Source organism: Uloborus diversus, chromosome 8 (assembly GCF_026930045.1).
Source record: "Uloborus diversus isolate 005 chromosome 8, Udiv.v.3.1, whole genome shotgun sequence".
NCBI lineage: Eukaryota > Metazoa > Arthropoda > Arachnida > Araneae > Uloboridae > Uloborus > Uloborus diversus.
In genome coordinates this window covers 39423093-39438849 of record NC_072738.1, presented here as the reverse complement: position 1 = coordinate 39438849, position 15757 = coordinate 39423093, and the positions used below count along the sequence as shown (strand labels likewise).

Genomic DNA, 15757 nt, shown 5'->3' with positions numbered 1-15757 from the left:
CTATATTTACCAAGTTTTGTTTCATTAATTTTAGTTCTTTTGAATACTTCATGACGAGAACCTTAAAAGAAGTTAACCGATATGCTGGTGTAGTAAGTTATATCTTTTTATCGAAACTGAGTTTTGCAAAAATTGAAAACTTGTATTCAAAGAACAAACAAGCTTTTCTGCTTTTTTATGCATCAATACTTTCACTTTAAAGTAATACGTTGATTCAGTCCAATGAAGTTCGTTTATAATAAGTATTTTTTTACACTAATATTATTTTCATCGTATTCGTATAAAAACAAATAAATGGGTGAGACGGGGTAAAATGGGTCATCAGGGAAAATGGGTCACTTTTTAATTAACTCAATGTAAACACAAGCATTTAAAAAAAAATGCAATTATATTAATTTTTTGGCAACAAATTTTGATTCCAAAAAAAATTTCTCTCATCACGTAAGCCATGAAAACATTTCATCCAGGCCCGGACTGGCCATAGACTTGACCGGGACTTTTCCCGGTGCGCCCTCTCGAAAGGCGCCCTTCTGTTCTTATTTTCCAAAACAATGTTTTAGCAAAATGGAAATAAATTATGTGGAACCAAGAAGTGATTTTGCATGAGAATATTTTCACATGCAAAAGCAATGTTCTTCTTATTTATATAAACGTTCCCTTTCATAACCCTCATAAAGGCAATTAATCCCCTCTCCTATCGTAAATGGTCTGCTCCTAGGGCATCGTTTGTGACTTATCTTCTGCTCTAAGTTTCAGTTCTGAGGACAAAAGCAGACCCATGGTGTTTCTTCAATAAAAAAGGGATGTGAGGGGGAACGTGACAGCACATATCTATGGTCAAGTATACGAGAATGGTTTGATTACTGTACTTAAGTTGCTGTAAAAGAGCGTATAGCATGACTCCCTGTTCTGCTAACGATCATACCTGCAATAGAAGCAAGTAAGAAGACAAATAATGTTAATTTTTGAAATCTGCGCATTAAAAATAGTGTAATGTAGAAATAAGCCGCATAAAAGCAATATTTTAGTGGATGGATGAACACGATGACAGATGTCGAATTTTTCGTCGCTTCACAAAAAAACTATTCGGACAGGACTGTACGGTGATTCCTAGATTTTTCTGAGTCAAGGCGCCCTTTTTCGAACTAAGATTTTTGCATGGCGCCCTTCCCAAAATAAAAGTATGACTTGTAACTGACAGTCAAAAATAAATACGAGTCGTGTATCTGCATTGAATAGCCCTTATTTATCCTGTAGAGGCTCTGTAAAAAATAGAAAAAAGTTTCAAATAAGTCTAAATTAGTTGAGAAAAAATAGCTAATTTTTGATGTGATCCTAGGAGTACTGCAGGGCTCCCCAGGGCACATTTGGGGAATTATTGGACTAAACAATAAAGATGCCGAACAGTTTTAAAGATAAAACATTTTTCGATTTTAAACTAAATTTTGTCAATTAAAATCATAACAAAAGTTCAAGATCTTTACCGTTGACAAGCTTTGTGTTCAAAACATATTCCAGTTTTTTTAACTGGATTTAATTTTTTCACTGTCTTTTTAGCCAGAGGTGTGCACAGAGAAAGGGGGTCATGGCATAGCCTTCGGCATTGAAATAGTTAGGGGTTAACTTAAGAGATTTTTTAAATCTCATTTTGGGGGTCACGTTCTCGGGAGGGGGGCGCTGCGTAGCATTTGAAGGAAGTTCATCATTGCCCTAGCGGTGGGGGGGGGGGGTGCATAAAATTATTATATTATTACATTTTATGCTGCCTTTATATCATTTTCGGAAGTTTTTTAATCTGTGTTTTCCCTCAGATGAAGCTCGAAACCCCCCTCCCCCCCCGCTATCCTGCTGACTTCTGAAGGTTATTATTAATAAACTTTGTATCAATGAAACAATACAGTTCATTATGAGCGAAACGAAGTTTGAGTTTGAAGAAGGAATTTACAACGATGTTGTTAATAAGTAAAACGCAAAGCTATTACTAGTGACGTCGCGCAGGGGGGGGGAGTTGTCCGCCTAGGTTTTGACTGTCTGGGGGGTGATACCTAAAGTGGAATTGCAAGTTTTTGAAAGAAATGAAGCTGAAATGCATTTTTAAGATTTCTAATTTGAAAATTTTACACGTGGTGGGACCGACCGGACCCCAATATTTCCCACGCCACACCATGAAATCAATACATACTACTATACTTAAAATATAGAATTACGATCTAAGATTCAGAATTAACTGTAACATGATCTATGAGAGGCGAAACGACTAATGAATGATATTGCAAAATATTCGACGTTACATATAGTTATGAAAACAACGTACTTAGATAAGTTGAAAGATAAAATTTAAGTGTCTTGTGTTATCAATTGAAAACTATTATTTTAAAAAGTAAAAAAGATTAAGATCAAGCCTGTCCATGAACTATTTTTTTTTTCATTCTCCCTCTCTTTAAAATATAATTGGTTCATTTTATGACGGCTCTTTCTAGGTCGCGTCAGTTTTCAAAAACAAAATTTTACACTCAAAAGGTTTCCGAAACTTTAAGACAACAATGCCATGAAAATGAATATAAACGTTTAAAATGTTCGTTTGCTATATATATATACTTAAAAAAATATATAACACTTAGGACAGCGAGAATTTCTGAAACGGATTTTCAGAAACTAGATTCTGATTTAAGAATGTGGAGGAAAAAATATCATCACGAAAAACCCTCCTGTTTTCTTATACTGCGGAACAAAAAATTTGTAATTTTAATTTTACTTCGAAAAAAATAAGGAATTCTTAGCTGAAAATGGAGGCAAGAGGAAAATTGGACATGGTCAAGAAATTTATTTGTTCTTCTTTTAAACTGAAATCTGAGTTTTCTTGCAAAAGTTTTATTAATTAATTCATTTGGTCCTTATAATGGTCACAAACAATAATAGTAATTTTAAATGTATATCCATACATAAAAAATGATTTCTCGAATAATTGAATTTCGAGCTTTTCCCAATATTTTCAGTGTTATCAAAACGATATTATTTATTACGTACTGCAAAGAGGCAATCAGGTGCACTGGATGAGTTAGAGTTCGATTGGTGGTATTTTCTTGTAACTTTCCCCCAAGATATTTCCTATGACATGATCATGTTACTTATAAATAAATAAATAAATATAGGATTTGAAAAAAAAAATCAGACTTTAAAAATAGACTTGAATTAATCTAAATACTTATGTTTTATTTACAAAAAATATGCATTGTAAACATTAAGAAAAAAACATGATATTTTAACTCATTTTCATGGTAGCAGTTACTTTATAGCATACATAAGCCGATTTCATTACAAATGCATAATTCGTATCAAATTTGACCCCCCCCCCCGTTTGAGATACAAAAAAACAATAGCATAGCTTGTAGCTACTGTAAGAACAGAACAAATGCGTAAACATAACTCGAATAATCTCTTGATTTTGGGAACTGAAATTAATTAATCACTAGTGTCGTGTCTCATGTTATATCCACACTAAATTCTTCACCTTAATTACTCTTTATTAATTTTCATTTTTGATAGATTATAATATTTCTTGATTTACCCAATTTGTAAAATCAACTTTTCCCTTCATGACTGAATGCCTTTTTTGTATTACTATTCATCCAAAAACATACCTTTTTTTTAAGTACATTTATAGAAACTAGTAATAGCCAGATATTCATTACCACTCGCTCCTACTCTCGAAATAATTGCATAACTAAAATGCTTTAAAAGAGCACCATGCAAAGATGCAAAGATTTTTAACAATCCAAAGAAAAAAAAAATTACAAATGAAATGATATTTTTAATTTATTCTTTTTGAGTTTTGAACTTTAGCACAATAAATAAAGCGGAATTTTTTTTTAAAAACCGTCTTTGAAAACAGACAACAGTTTGAAACGTCATGTGTATCTCTTTTTAATTTTAAATTGTAGAAGCATTTTGTGGAAAATGACAAACTAGCATATGCGGGAAAAAAAGAAAAAAAAAAAAAAAAACCTTGGGCATGAATATCGATTGCACGGAGAAAACCTCGTCAGCTTAAGGAATCGAGAAATACATGTAACAAAATGACAGCGTCATGTTTTAAAACAACAGCAGATACCAGTGAAAAAAAAATTCAATCGAAAACACAAAAAAAAAAAAGTATCACTGCAAGAGATGTTGTCACTTAATGCTAGTGAATGATGCATTTCAGAAGAAAGACGAACAAGCAAAGAATTTTCGGAAGAAGTGTCCCTGTTGAGAAATATTTAGCAAAACATCTCATTCTTCGAAACTAGAAATTATCCCCCCCCCCCAATCGCCCCCCGACGTTATTCAAATTTTCAGAGGGTATTTTGGTGGTCTTTCCTCTCTTTTTTTAGGGGGGAGGGGTTTCTAGGGAGTGATCATTAATATTTAAGGGGATGTGCCAACACTCTTTGGAGGGAGGAGGGAGGTCTCTCCTACAATTTTTGAACTTTCGAAAAATATGACATCTTGTTTGGACATTTTCTGCAACAAAAAAGGGCTTCATTTGCTTCCCAATGATTTTTTATCCTTTTAAAAAGTCCGCACTAAATCTTAATTTCTTAGATATTATGGAGGCTCAGTCGGCGCCCTTTAACTCAGCTTTCCCGCGCCCTGTCGATCACCCAGTCCGGCCCTGATTTCATCGTCATCAGATGTTGCTTTGTAAAACCCGCAGTTGTCAAACTTCTTAAACTATTTTACATTTTATAAAATAACAGAGCAAATTATAGGCTAAAAGTCAGTAATCATTCTTAAATTACCCTTGAGAGTTTCTGAAGAATTAGGACATCTTCCCTGTTAAAAAAGCCTGTCATCTCTCGAGAAACTTCTTGAAAAATGAAGTAAATTTAATGAAGTTAAATAGCACCTTCCTGATTTACCAAGAAGGCTTCAGAAGCAAACCATGGCCTGGGCTGAGGTGACAACTTGTGAAATCCTGAAACGTTTGACGGAAAAAAACAGTAACCTCTTGGAATTTTTTTACAGTACAAGAGAAGATTGATAGTATGGCAAAGGCCTTAAATTATTGGAAGATTCGATTTTAAATCAGCGTCAGCAACATCATTTCAAATATGAAAAAAAAAAAAATTCTTCAGAAAAAAAAATTCTTGCCTGTTTATTGTGGTTACTTCCTCAATAAGCGGATTTGTTCAGTGTTCTACATTAACATTATTTTCACATGATGGCCCAACTTTTCTCATCATGGAGTAAAATATATCAAAACTTTTGCGGCTATTTTTTGTTAACTTGAAACTTTAAAAAGTTTCCTGAATTGAAATGAGTATGCAGAGGCGGCGGTTGGAACTAAAAAGTGGGGGGGGGGAGGGGCAATAAAAAGGCTAGGTTTTTTTAACGGCAGCAAAAAAGTGAAAGAGAAAAAGAGAGAGGAAACAAAGTACAAAATTTTGCTAACACTGGTTTTGGGAGCATATGAGTGGTTATCGATGCAAATTTAACGGCTTAACTCGCGTTTTCTTAAGATTTTAATGACTTATATACATAATAACTTTCCCGAAAGAAACACTTAGACATGAATTAGATTTACATTATTTACCCCAAAGTATGTTGATATGTCAGAAACACTTGGTAATAATTTCATCAAGCAAGTATGGTTTGTTTAAGTAAAACAATTGATTTACTAATATCTAAACAATGAATACATAAATTGAAAGTTACTGTTTGTGCTAATTGTATTTCGTAAGCAAATATACAAAGTAAAACAAAAAATTACGATCTAAAAGTTTTGACACTTCTGCTTTTTTTTAAATATAATTTTGGAAAATAAAAAATAAATAAACCATAAAAAGTGGGGTGGGACTGCCCCCCTTGCCCCCCCCCCCCCCTATCCTGAATCGTCGCTACTGTGAGTATGTTTATATGCGTCTAATACCACTACAATGTAATTGAAATGATGCATGGAAGCATAACGATTTCGTAGTTATAAAACGCAAAATATGATAAGAGGCTGTTCACAAATGATGCCATGAGTTGGTTGAGGGGGAGGAGGGTTCGGGATTTTGTGACAGTTTGTGACAGGAGGAGGGATAAAAAGAAATGTGACATCAAGCATTTTTATATGAATTGGTTAATAAAAATAATACCTGTGACAAAGTGGAGACGGGGTATGGTGAAGTATGACACTTAGTGAGACAAGGGGGAAGGGGGTCAGAAAAGTCTTTAAAAAAAAGTGACATCATTTTGGTTAGCTCCTCATGCGAAAACAGGTCAGAAACGATCCATTTTACTTCAACTTATCCTAGCAGCTTAAAGCAGTAATTGACAGAAAAGAAAGAAAAGAAAAAACGGTTTCTCAGAAATTTGTGCTTTATTCACTGCGTGAGGCTTTTTTCCCTTTTCTTACTATTCATATTTTATCACGACGCATTTTTGCTCATTATCAGCTTTCTGAGTAGCCAATAGATGGCGCTATGCTTCTAAATTGACTGAAAAGAACAATAAAAGCTTTTTAAGTACAAAATTTAAGTGTTTTTTTTTTTTCCACCAAAAAAGATGCGGAAAATTAGAAGAGCGAACCGTCACGGTTCGATTTGTACGGCAATGCGCAATGATAATTTTGTCTTGTATCACTTTTCCAGTGTCGTTTTTTTTTTTTTTTTTCTTTTTAAATCTGTAAATAATAAAATTTTGTTTCGAAATGCTCTATAGATTTCCTGTTCTTCTCTTTCGAGTTCAATGTGCTTAACTTTATTTATTTATTTATTTATTTTTTTGTCGATTAGTTCAGAAGTCGTAAAATGAGTACAGATTATCTTGTAGAATTCTCTTAAATCTATAAACAACAAATGTAAACGAAAAAACGAAGATTTTTACTCATATAAATTAATTCTCAAATGCTTTATAGCGTTTGCATTCGGTCACTTATCTTTATTTCATTTTAAATTTTCAAAATTTATATACATCAAAAGCTAAAATTACATACATCTTGTGCTTGTAGGTGAATTTGGATTTTGGGAGAAAAGAGGTAAGTTAAATTTTTATTTTTACAATTTGAATACATTGACTCATTTTTTTTATACTCTTGTCTCTAAAATAAATTTTGATAAGATAATGAAGTAAAAAATATTTCTTTTAGAAAAGAGCAGTAGAAGACCTTGACGTAAGTAGAGTTTTTTTTTTACAAAAATTTAAAACATAATAAATTAAATTTCTGGTTTCCTTACACTTACAAAAGCAAAAGTATTTCAACAACTCAAAGTGATATTATGAATAGCAACATTATTTGTTTAGCTGTACTCGTACATTCGTACATGTTCAGTAGAGTCCGAAAGCAGAGAAGAGATGAAAACGTTTATTCAAACAACAGGTATGCTAGGGTTAAAGTCAGGTTTAACCAGGATTTTTGGTTTTAACACATTTTCTCAATCCTAATATGGTTGTTTATATACTGGTAAAGACTTTTTTGACGAAAAAGCTCTCCAGAAGTTGATTTCTGGCTGCGCTAGTGGCCGGAAAGCGCAGAACCGAGGCCGTTTTGGAAAATTGAGAGTTCGCAGTAGTTTTTGGATAACAAGGAAAAGTTCATTTAGCATCTGGAGTGCTACCAGGAATAGGAGAAATATTTTAAAGAACTTATCTTGCTCATATTTTCGAAAGGAACACTGTAAAAAAATTCCGAAACGTTACTGAGAATTTCCGTGTAACGTTTCGGGATTTCAATGGTTTTTATCCACTTCTTGGAAAAATCAAGTTTACTTGTCAAAAAGTTTCATGAATTGCTACAATTTGCAAGAATGCACACTTTTCAATCGAGTGAAAAATATTTTTAACTCCCAGTTTAAAGATTATTTTAGCGTATTTTTAATGTGTATCGGCTACAGTTAGATTACGGCTTGTCCAGACGGATTAAGTTCCCAAGGAGAGTGAGTAAGTCTATGGACTACGTAGCTTTGCAAGAATTGCAAGCGAGTAAAATTCTTGGAGCTTACTTGCAATTCTGTTTTAGCCTTGGCCATGTTTGCAATACTGCATTTGAAACTTCCTTGATAAATCAGGAAGGTGACAAGGTATGATTTTATTCTTAAATTTTCCAGAGACACGTCTGGCTTTTAACGGGAAGATTTCTGAGTTTTTCAGGAAGCTTCCAGGATAATATCAAGAAGGTTACTGAATTTTTGCGAAAAACGTTCCTGGTTTTTGCACACCATGTTACTTGCAGAAATTGGGCACATCAGCTGCCCATTATTTTCCAGGAACGTTTCTGAATCGTTTTTACAGTGAATGTTAAACGAACATTTCTGCTGTTTTTGGAACAGGAGGTCTTCATTTTAGATCACAATTTCGATGTCATTAGAAAAGCATTTTTTCATTATTAATATTAATGAATGAAATTGATTTAAAGCATTTCCTTGCTCTTATTATTCGAAAGGAAAACTCCACAAGCGTTTCTGCTATTTTCAGAACAGCACTGTAAAAATGATTCAGAAACGTTCCTGGAAAATAATAGGCAGCTGATGTGCCCAATTTCTGTCAGGAACATGTCTTGCAAAAACCAGGAACGCTTTCCGCTAAAAGTCAGTAACCTTTCTGACGAATAGGGAAATCTCCCTTGTCAAGGCCAGTCATATCTCGGGAACCTTCTAGCAAATCTACGGGGTATACTGCAACTGATTAGAGCCTTCTTGAGATACCAAGAATGCTCCAAAAGCATTCACGGCCAAAACTGGGAAAGAATTGCAAGTAATAATTAAGCATAACCCTTACTTAAGCATAACTTAAGACGCGCAGTTATCAGTTGAAGCCGATACATTTACTAAACAGGCTCATTCCATCTTTAAACTGTTAGCTAAAAATATTTTTCAGAACAGTGAAAAGTCTGCATTCGTGCAAATGCAGCAATTCAGGACACTTTTTTGCGAAGATACTTGATTTCACGCGGAAATAGGTGAAAACCTGTGAAATACCGAAACGTTCCACGGAAATAACAGTTACGCTTCGTTTTTTTTTTTTTTTTTTTTTTTTTTTTACAGTGAAGGCATCATGTGCTTGTGCATGAGGTGCAACAGTGATGTAGAAAACGGTTTTTACTAACTTCTGATCATTTAGCAGCAACAGACTTCAGTGATGTATAACAAGAGCAAACTTTTCTTCTGAAATCATAAGTCTTCTGCTCTTTGGTATACGGTGCGTAAATTGAGAACAACGATGAAAAAAAATTTTGGAAAAAAATAGAACCGACTTCAAAATTGCTCTAAAAAGGGAAAAATAATTTTATTCTTTAAACACCATCGATAATACTTTTAAACATAATTTTTGAAGTTGGCGCAAAAACAAAAATTAAAATCCAGTGTAACCATGCTTCGTTCATATTTTTTTCAGAAAATCATCGAAAGTTAGAAACGAATCATTTATATCGTTACTCAAAGATGCTGTTATCAATGCATAATGTATGTGGTAGTAAAGGAACTAGGCCTGGTAAAATTTATAGTTGTAGTTGAATTATGGCGGTGAATGATCTGTTCTATCGTTTTTGCGCCAACTTCAAAAATTATGTTTAAAAGTATTATCGATGGTGTTTAAAGAATAAAATTATTTTTCCCTTTTTAGATTAATTTTGAAGTCGGTTCTATTTTTTTCCAATTTTTTTTTTTCATCCTTTTTAGTGTAAATGTATATATTTCTGTAAAAGTAAGAAGTTACCATCATGAAACTTTTTTTTCCTAAAAATGCTACATACTAAAAAAAAAAAAAAAACTATAAGCACATCTTAAACTTTAAGCGATTGACACTAAAAATGTATCTTTACCACTTGAGAAAATGCCGGAATTTTCCAGAATCGGAAAGATACAGAAATCAATAGAACATTCGAGAAAAAGTAGATACGAAATCTTAGTAAAATTTTTATTTGTCCTAGTCGGGATTTGAACCCGGGTTGCTCGCGTGGAAGGCGAGAATTCTACCACTGAGCGACCGTTATCCACGGAAGGTAAGCGCGAACTTCGTTACAATATTTAATCATGTAATAGTGAAATTGCATGAAATTTATGGTTTTTTGCCTATAACTTTTTTCTAAAGGATAAATATGGTCAAACAAAGTAATGGGACCTAAGTTGAGCCATCCCCTACCCATTAAAGAAAGAATCATCAAAATCGGTTCACTAGGTGAGACGCTGTGAGTGGACAAACAAAAAAAAAAACATACATACGGTATGAACTGATAACCGCCTCCTTTTTGAAGTCGGTTAAAAAGACGATGGAAGCGCGACGAATCAGGTTTTGATGACTAATTTTGTTTCAAACAAATATCTTTTTTTCTTTTTTCTCAAAAACACGCACTGATGTATTCCTTATATTGCTTCTATGTGAGTTTTTCGTACATAAGGAACATAAAATAACTTTGGCAAGGTTTTCGGTTCAAATACACCACTGTGTGACGCTCCAAAGTACACCATATTGTTTGCTAAATTTGTACTGCATTATATTTTATATTCTATGCAAAAGATTTACGTTGAATAAAAACAGAAACTGAATATTTGGCGTATTCATAAATTCGTTCTTGCATTCATAATTTAAAATTGTCATTTATGTATTTTTTCATTTTTTTAACTTTGCAAATTTGATCCGGATAAAGAGGTGTCGGATAAACGAGGTTCTACTGTATATGACGACAACACGCACCACGTCAAAAGCACGAGAATTTCATAGTGTGTGTGATTTCTCTGATTTTTAATTTAAAACGGGCAGTTTTAATCTGTGCTGTAAATAATAATTTTTACTTGGAAAGCAATTTTCAAACAGTATAACTGCTTTCTAGTGTTGTAGTTTTTAAATTTAAAGAAGTTTGATATCTTTCTTTATAACAATAAACAAAACTGATGCGTTAAATATATATATATTTTTTTTTTTTTTTTTTTTGTCAGTGATCGGAATATTCTTACTTGCATTTTCTTTCTTTAGAAATTCTCCTTTTTTTCTATTTTACTGATAAAGCTTTGAGATAAATAATATTTGGATTTTCAAGGATTTTTCTTTCTTTTCTCTCTCTCTCTTTCTCTGCTGTCGTACTTTTTCCTTTTTCGTGTTAATTATTTTTGATATTATATTTACTTTGTTTCAAACTTTTCATTCCAGTAAGCAAATTGAAAACCTCATAAAAGTAGAGTAGTTCATAAAGTTGAGTTGTGCATTTATTTTAATTTTTATTCATTTCATGTTTCAGCATGATTGTGCAGGAAACAATTTCTGGAGGCAAAAGTAAGTATTCAGAAACTCAAATCTTGCAATTGACGTCTCAAATGTTATAAAAATTGTTTAATGTATTTTATATGCCCGCATATAATTTCAAACTCTGTTTATAAACAAAACACTAAACTAACGGATACACCAAAAGACATTGCTTTTCTGCTATCATCAAGGCATTGAATGTCTTTTTTTCCCCCTTTCTTATTATTCAGTTCTTTAAAAGATATGTATCTTAAATCTTACTATTGTTTGTCAACTAAAGTGATTCCTATATATTTGTCGTGTTTGCCGTTTTGGCCCAATTCATTTCAAATTTTGATTCATGATTTATTTATCTAAGTAATCTGTCATTAACAGTACATGGCATAATGACTTGACTTTATTTGAAAATAGATATCAGAATGATAAATAAAATGATGATAAAAAGAATGATGAGTAGGTGATAAAAAAAAAATTCAAAAATCTCTTTTAAAAAATTTCACTTGAGATCTTTTTTTAATGAAAGATAAAAAAAAATAATTGAAATAAATTGATTTAAAAAAAAAAAACAATAAATAGATGAATACTAATAAAATAAGAGAAGAATTATTGTTGTTACTGTTGTTGTCATGTGCCAGACAAGCTGGCAATTTGGGGTGTGCTGCTTCACTTTTCCAACTGTTTCGTAATTTGGTGGGAAGTTAGACTTCTACAGTACACACATGCCATAAGAACTCGTTAATAGGATAGGCAACCATTCACAGCATAACAACACATTCACACAAAGAAAGGACAAGGATAGAGACGGGAAGTATGCCCATTCTCTAGCCGTGATTCGAACCCAGATCTTCCTGTCGCAGTCAGGCTGCTCTGATCACTAGATAAGGCAGGCGGCAGAAGGAGTAATGCTTGAAAATTATCCTAGTCAATGAGATATCAAACTGTAGACAAAATGAGTCAAAAAAACATTTTGCGCTTTTATTTTGGTAGTTCGTAAACAGCATTCTAAAACTAATTCAGAAACGTATCTGGAAAATAATACGCAGCTGATATGCCCAATCTATGTCAGTAACAAATCTTGCAAAAACTACGAACGTTTTCCGCTAAATATCAGTAGAAATCCTGAAATGATCCTCGAAACTTTCTGAAGGATTTAGAAATCTACCTGAACCGATATTGATCTGAAGCAGATAAACTTAATAAATACGCTAAATCAATTTTTAAACTAGCACCTAAAACTATTTTTCACAATAAGTGAAAAGTGAATTCGTGCAACTTGTAGCAAGCAATTCAGGAAACTTTTTTGCAAAGATACTTGATTTTGAGGGGAAGTAGATGAAAACCTGCGGAATCCCGAAGCATTTATTTGTGTACATGTAGCGCGTCAGCATTGCATTTGGACTATACGTTCCTTTTTGATTCTTGCTTATTCAGAAGTCCTCAATCACGCCTTAAATTTTCACCATGAGTTTTGAAACAACCGGTATTTTGACCGCACTGTGAAAGTTTTAGCTCAGTGCAAAAATACAATAGAGGATATACGTAAGATGATGTCTCACATTTTTTCAACATATTTGACCCTTCCCTCCCCTTTTTTGTCATAAAGTTGTCCTCCTTCGCACCTCTCCCTTTCTTTTAACTCGTTGATTCTAAAACTGAGTTTTCTTAGTTAGAATTATTTGTGCTTCTTTCGAATAAAAATTTTCAACGAAACTAAAACATTCTATTTTCTTCAAACTTGTAGTTACCTAGATGTATAACTCAATTGATGATGTGTGTAACGTATGTATAGTATGTAGTATCTTTCATTACCTAACAATGCGTATATTTATCTTTTAGATGCTGTTATATTGAAATTGATGTCTTGTTTGATCGGTTTGTTATAAAGAATCTTACTTACAACGCAAAGTTTGAGGTAAAAATTCTCTATAATAGATGCTTTCAGAATGCGTATGTTTCACCTTGCGCGCATTTATTATTTTTTAAACTTCTTTTACATACCAAAGGAAGTATTGTATTCACTAAAAAAAATCGCTCAAATATCGGTATAAATTTCAATTTTGTTCCCCCCTAAACGAATATTGAGTTGATTTTGTGCCGTGTGTGCACGACTACCCCCATATATATTTGATATATAGTTATATAAATACACCCCGCAGTACTAAATCGGGACCAGACGGGACCTAGCAATAAGTCCGCTATAACCAATGTTTCACTTTATCCAAATTCTATGAAAAGTTATTTTTAGTATACATGCCGAAATAGTGATCGTTAAGGTTTGTATCCCGCTGGGAATATTAAAGTATTTTAGCAGGGGATCTCTTTCACATTTTCCCTTTGATCCTGGCATAACTTCTTGGAAGAACAGGTTTTTCTTGTAGGCAGCAAGAATCGCACCGCGTTGTTTCCAAACGTGTGGCACTAGATTTCAACAAAGATAATTCCTCGAATCGGGCTGACTGATTACTGTCATCTTCAATACATTTGATAATTTCAACCTTATCCTCAATAGAAAATGCCTTCCATTTTACGACATTATCCATTTTTGCAGAAATTTTAGCTGCTCTTGAAAAAAAAAAAAGCATCGACGAATGTAAAGGAACTTCAGTTTCTTCGCTGTAGGCGTATACAATAGCGTTAAGGAAACAAGCCTTGATTAACACACAGGTCAACTAGGCCTGAGGCCCTATCTTACAAAGGGGTCCCGATTTTTTTAAAACTTATTCATAACATTAAAAAATCATGTATTATAATGAAAGTAATAAAAAATCCTCTTTTAAATAAATGTTAAACATTATTTTGCTTTTACTTAAAGTGATAGAATAGAGAGGGGACCTCATAGGGTTTCACTTTCAGTTAATCAGGCCCAGTCAGAAAATAAAAGTTCGGGCGGCACCAGTAAAATAGTTCACTACAACCGAGTGTTCTCTATATCCCGGGTTCATTATAGCTAGGTTTGACTGCATTTCATTTGCTTTATAATGTTCTGTGTCCCTTTCTAAAATGCATTCGAATAAAAATGCTTCGTATTTCATTTTAGAGCTTAGAACTCTTCAGCGTCATCGGCGGTTACTTAGGGATGTGGTTGGGAGTGTCCCTGCTGAACACCTACGATATTCTAGAATTGGTTCGAAGTTTTATCACTGATACCAAGAAGAAACTTCGAACAGAAAAGGTAAAGAAGAAAAACGATCATCGAAGCAATGATTTTGTGTTGCATCGAAACAGATTCATCGGCGGGAATGACATTGAGCGGATTTCCACTGCAGTTCCCGAGTTATGGACATCATATATGTAAATGAAAAGTTAAAAAACTAATATAAATTACTCAAAAAAAATTAAAAAAAAAAAACTTTTACGCTTCTGTCACTGATAAAAGTTGCATTAGTACTTTGTTGTTTTTTCGTAAAATATTTATTGAATGAGCTGCCGTTACTTTCTTGGAACTTTTTTAAATACAGTGGATTCTCAATTATCAACGAGCGAGTTATCCGCGAGCCAATCAAGAATCAGGAACATGCAATTTCGCAGTAAAAAGCAAATACCAATGACTGCTTTTTGTCTAAAAATTGTAAATTTAAACTCGTTTTTTCTTTTCTTTTCTTTCTTTCTTTATTTTTTGTGCTTTCTTCATCGTATATACGAGGGCGGTTTAGAAAGAATCAAGACTAAATTTATTATGCAAAAGCATACATACCTAAAAAGGTTTTGAGTCAATCTCCTTCGAAATATGCTCAACTGACAGTAACACACTTGGCCCTAAAAAAAGGGAGGGGGGACGAAATCGCAGTTTTAAAGGAGAAAAAAAACGAAGGCGCATAATTTTAACAAAATAAAATTAAAATTTTGGAGGGGACAAATAAAACCAAATAAAAATAAAAAGTTTTGAGGGCACAAAAAAAAAAAAATAATAATATAATAAAATAAAACGAGCTGATGTGTGTATCACATGACTTCTTTTTACTCCAATTTAATGTCATTTTCCCATTATTGGCAATTTTAATGTGATTCAATTGTTTACTCTCTAAATATCACCAACAATTGCCAAACTGAAACCAAATTTAAAAAAAAAATTAAAAAATCTCCAAATTTGTCGCCAAGTTGGCGACAAAACTTGGTAACCGAAAGACTGGCGATATATCGCCAAGTGTCCGACAAATTATAACACAACTTGAGTTTACATCGAAATTAACAGTGATTTCCCCCAAAAAGGGACAAAAGCCCCCCTTAGGAACATCCGAATGCAACCAAAATTAAAGGTGCACAACTAGACCCCACTAGGAGTCCACTTACCAAATTCCAACTTTCTAGGACATACCGTTTTTGAGTTATGCGAGATATATGCACACATACGCACATACGGCCGTCACGAGAAAATTCGTTGTAATTAACTCGGGGGTCGTCAAAATGGATATTTCTGGTGTCTGTACGTTCCTAGGCATATATCCATGTGTGGTCGGGTCGAAAAAAAAAAAAAAAAAACATTCATTGGGGGTGAGAAAAATGGAAATTAAGGACGATTTTGCAGTGAAAATTTTTTTGCGAATACAATACTTCC

At 33.2% G+C, this 15757-nt stretch overlaps 1 protein-coding gene across 1 annotated transcript; it reads left to right on the top strand.

Moving 5' to 3' along the window:
- The first annotated feature begins 50 nt into the window (after window positions 1-50).
- Window positions 51-14497, top strand: LOC129228322 (uncharacterized). Its single transcript, XM_054862998.1, has 6 exons — window positions 51-92; window positions 6977-7003; window positions 7115-7138; window positions 11198-11232; window positions 13039-13114; window positions 14240-14497. Exons 1-6 carry the CDS (start codon window positions 51-53, stop codon window positions 14495-14497), a joined length of 462 nt encoding a protein of 153 aa, XP_054718973.1.
- Window positions 14498-15757: the final 1260 nt, after the last annotated feature.

Bases quoted from the DNA above. Each gene is read 5' to 3' on its own strand.
- LOC129228322 (XM_054862998.1), top strand. From the start codon at position 51: ATGACGAGAACCTTAAAAGAAGTTAACCGATATGCTGGTGTA. The intron at 7,004-7,114 runs GTAAGTTAAATT...TATTTCTTTTAG, and splicing joins TGGATTTTGGGAGAAAAGAG to AAAAGAGCAGTAGAAGACCT. The intron at 13,115-14,239 runs GTAAAAATTCTC...ATTTCATTTTAG, and splicing joins CTTACAACGCAAAGTTTGAG to AGCTTAGAACTCTTCAGCGT.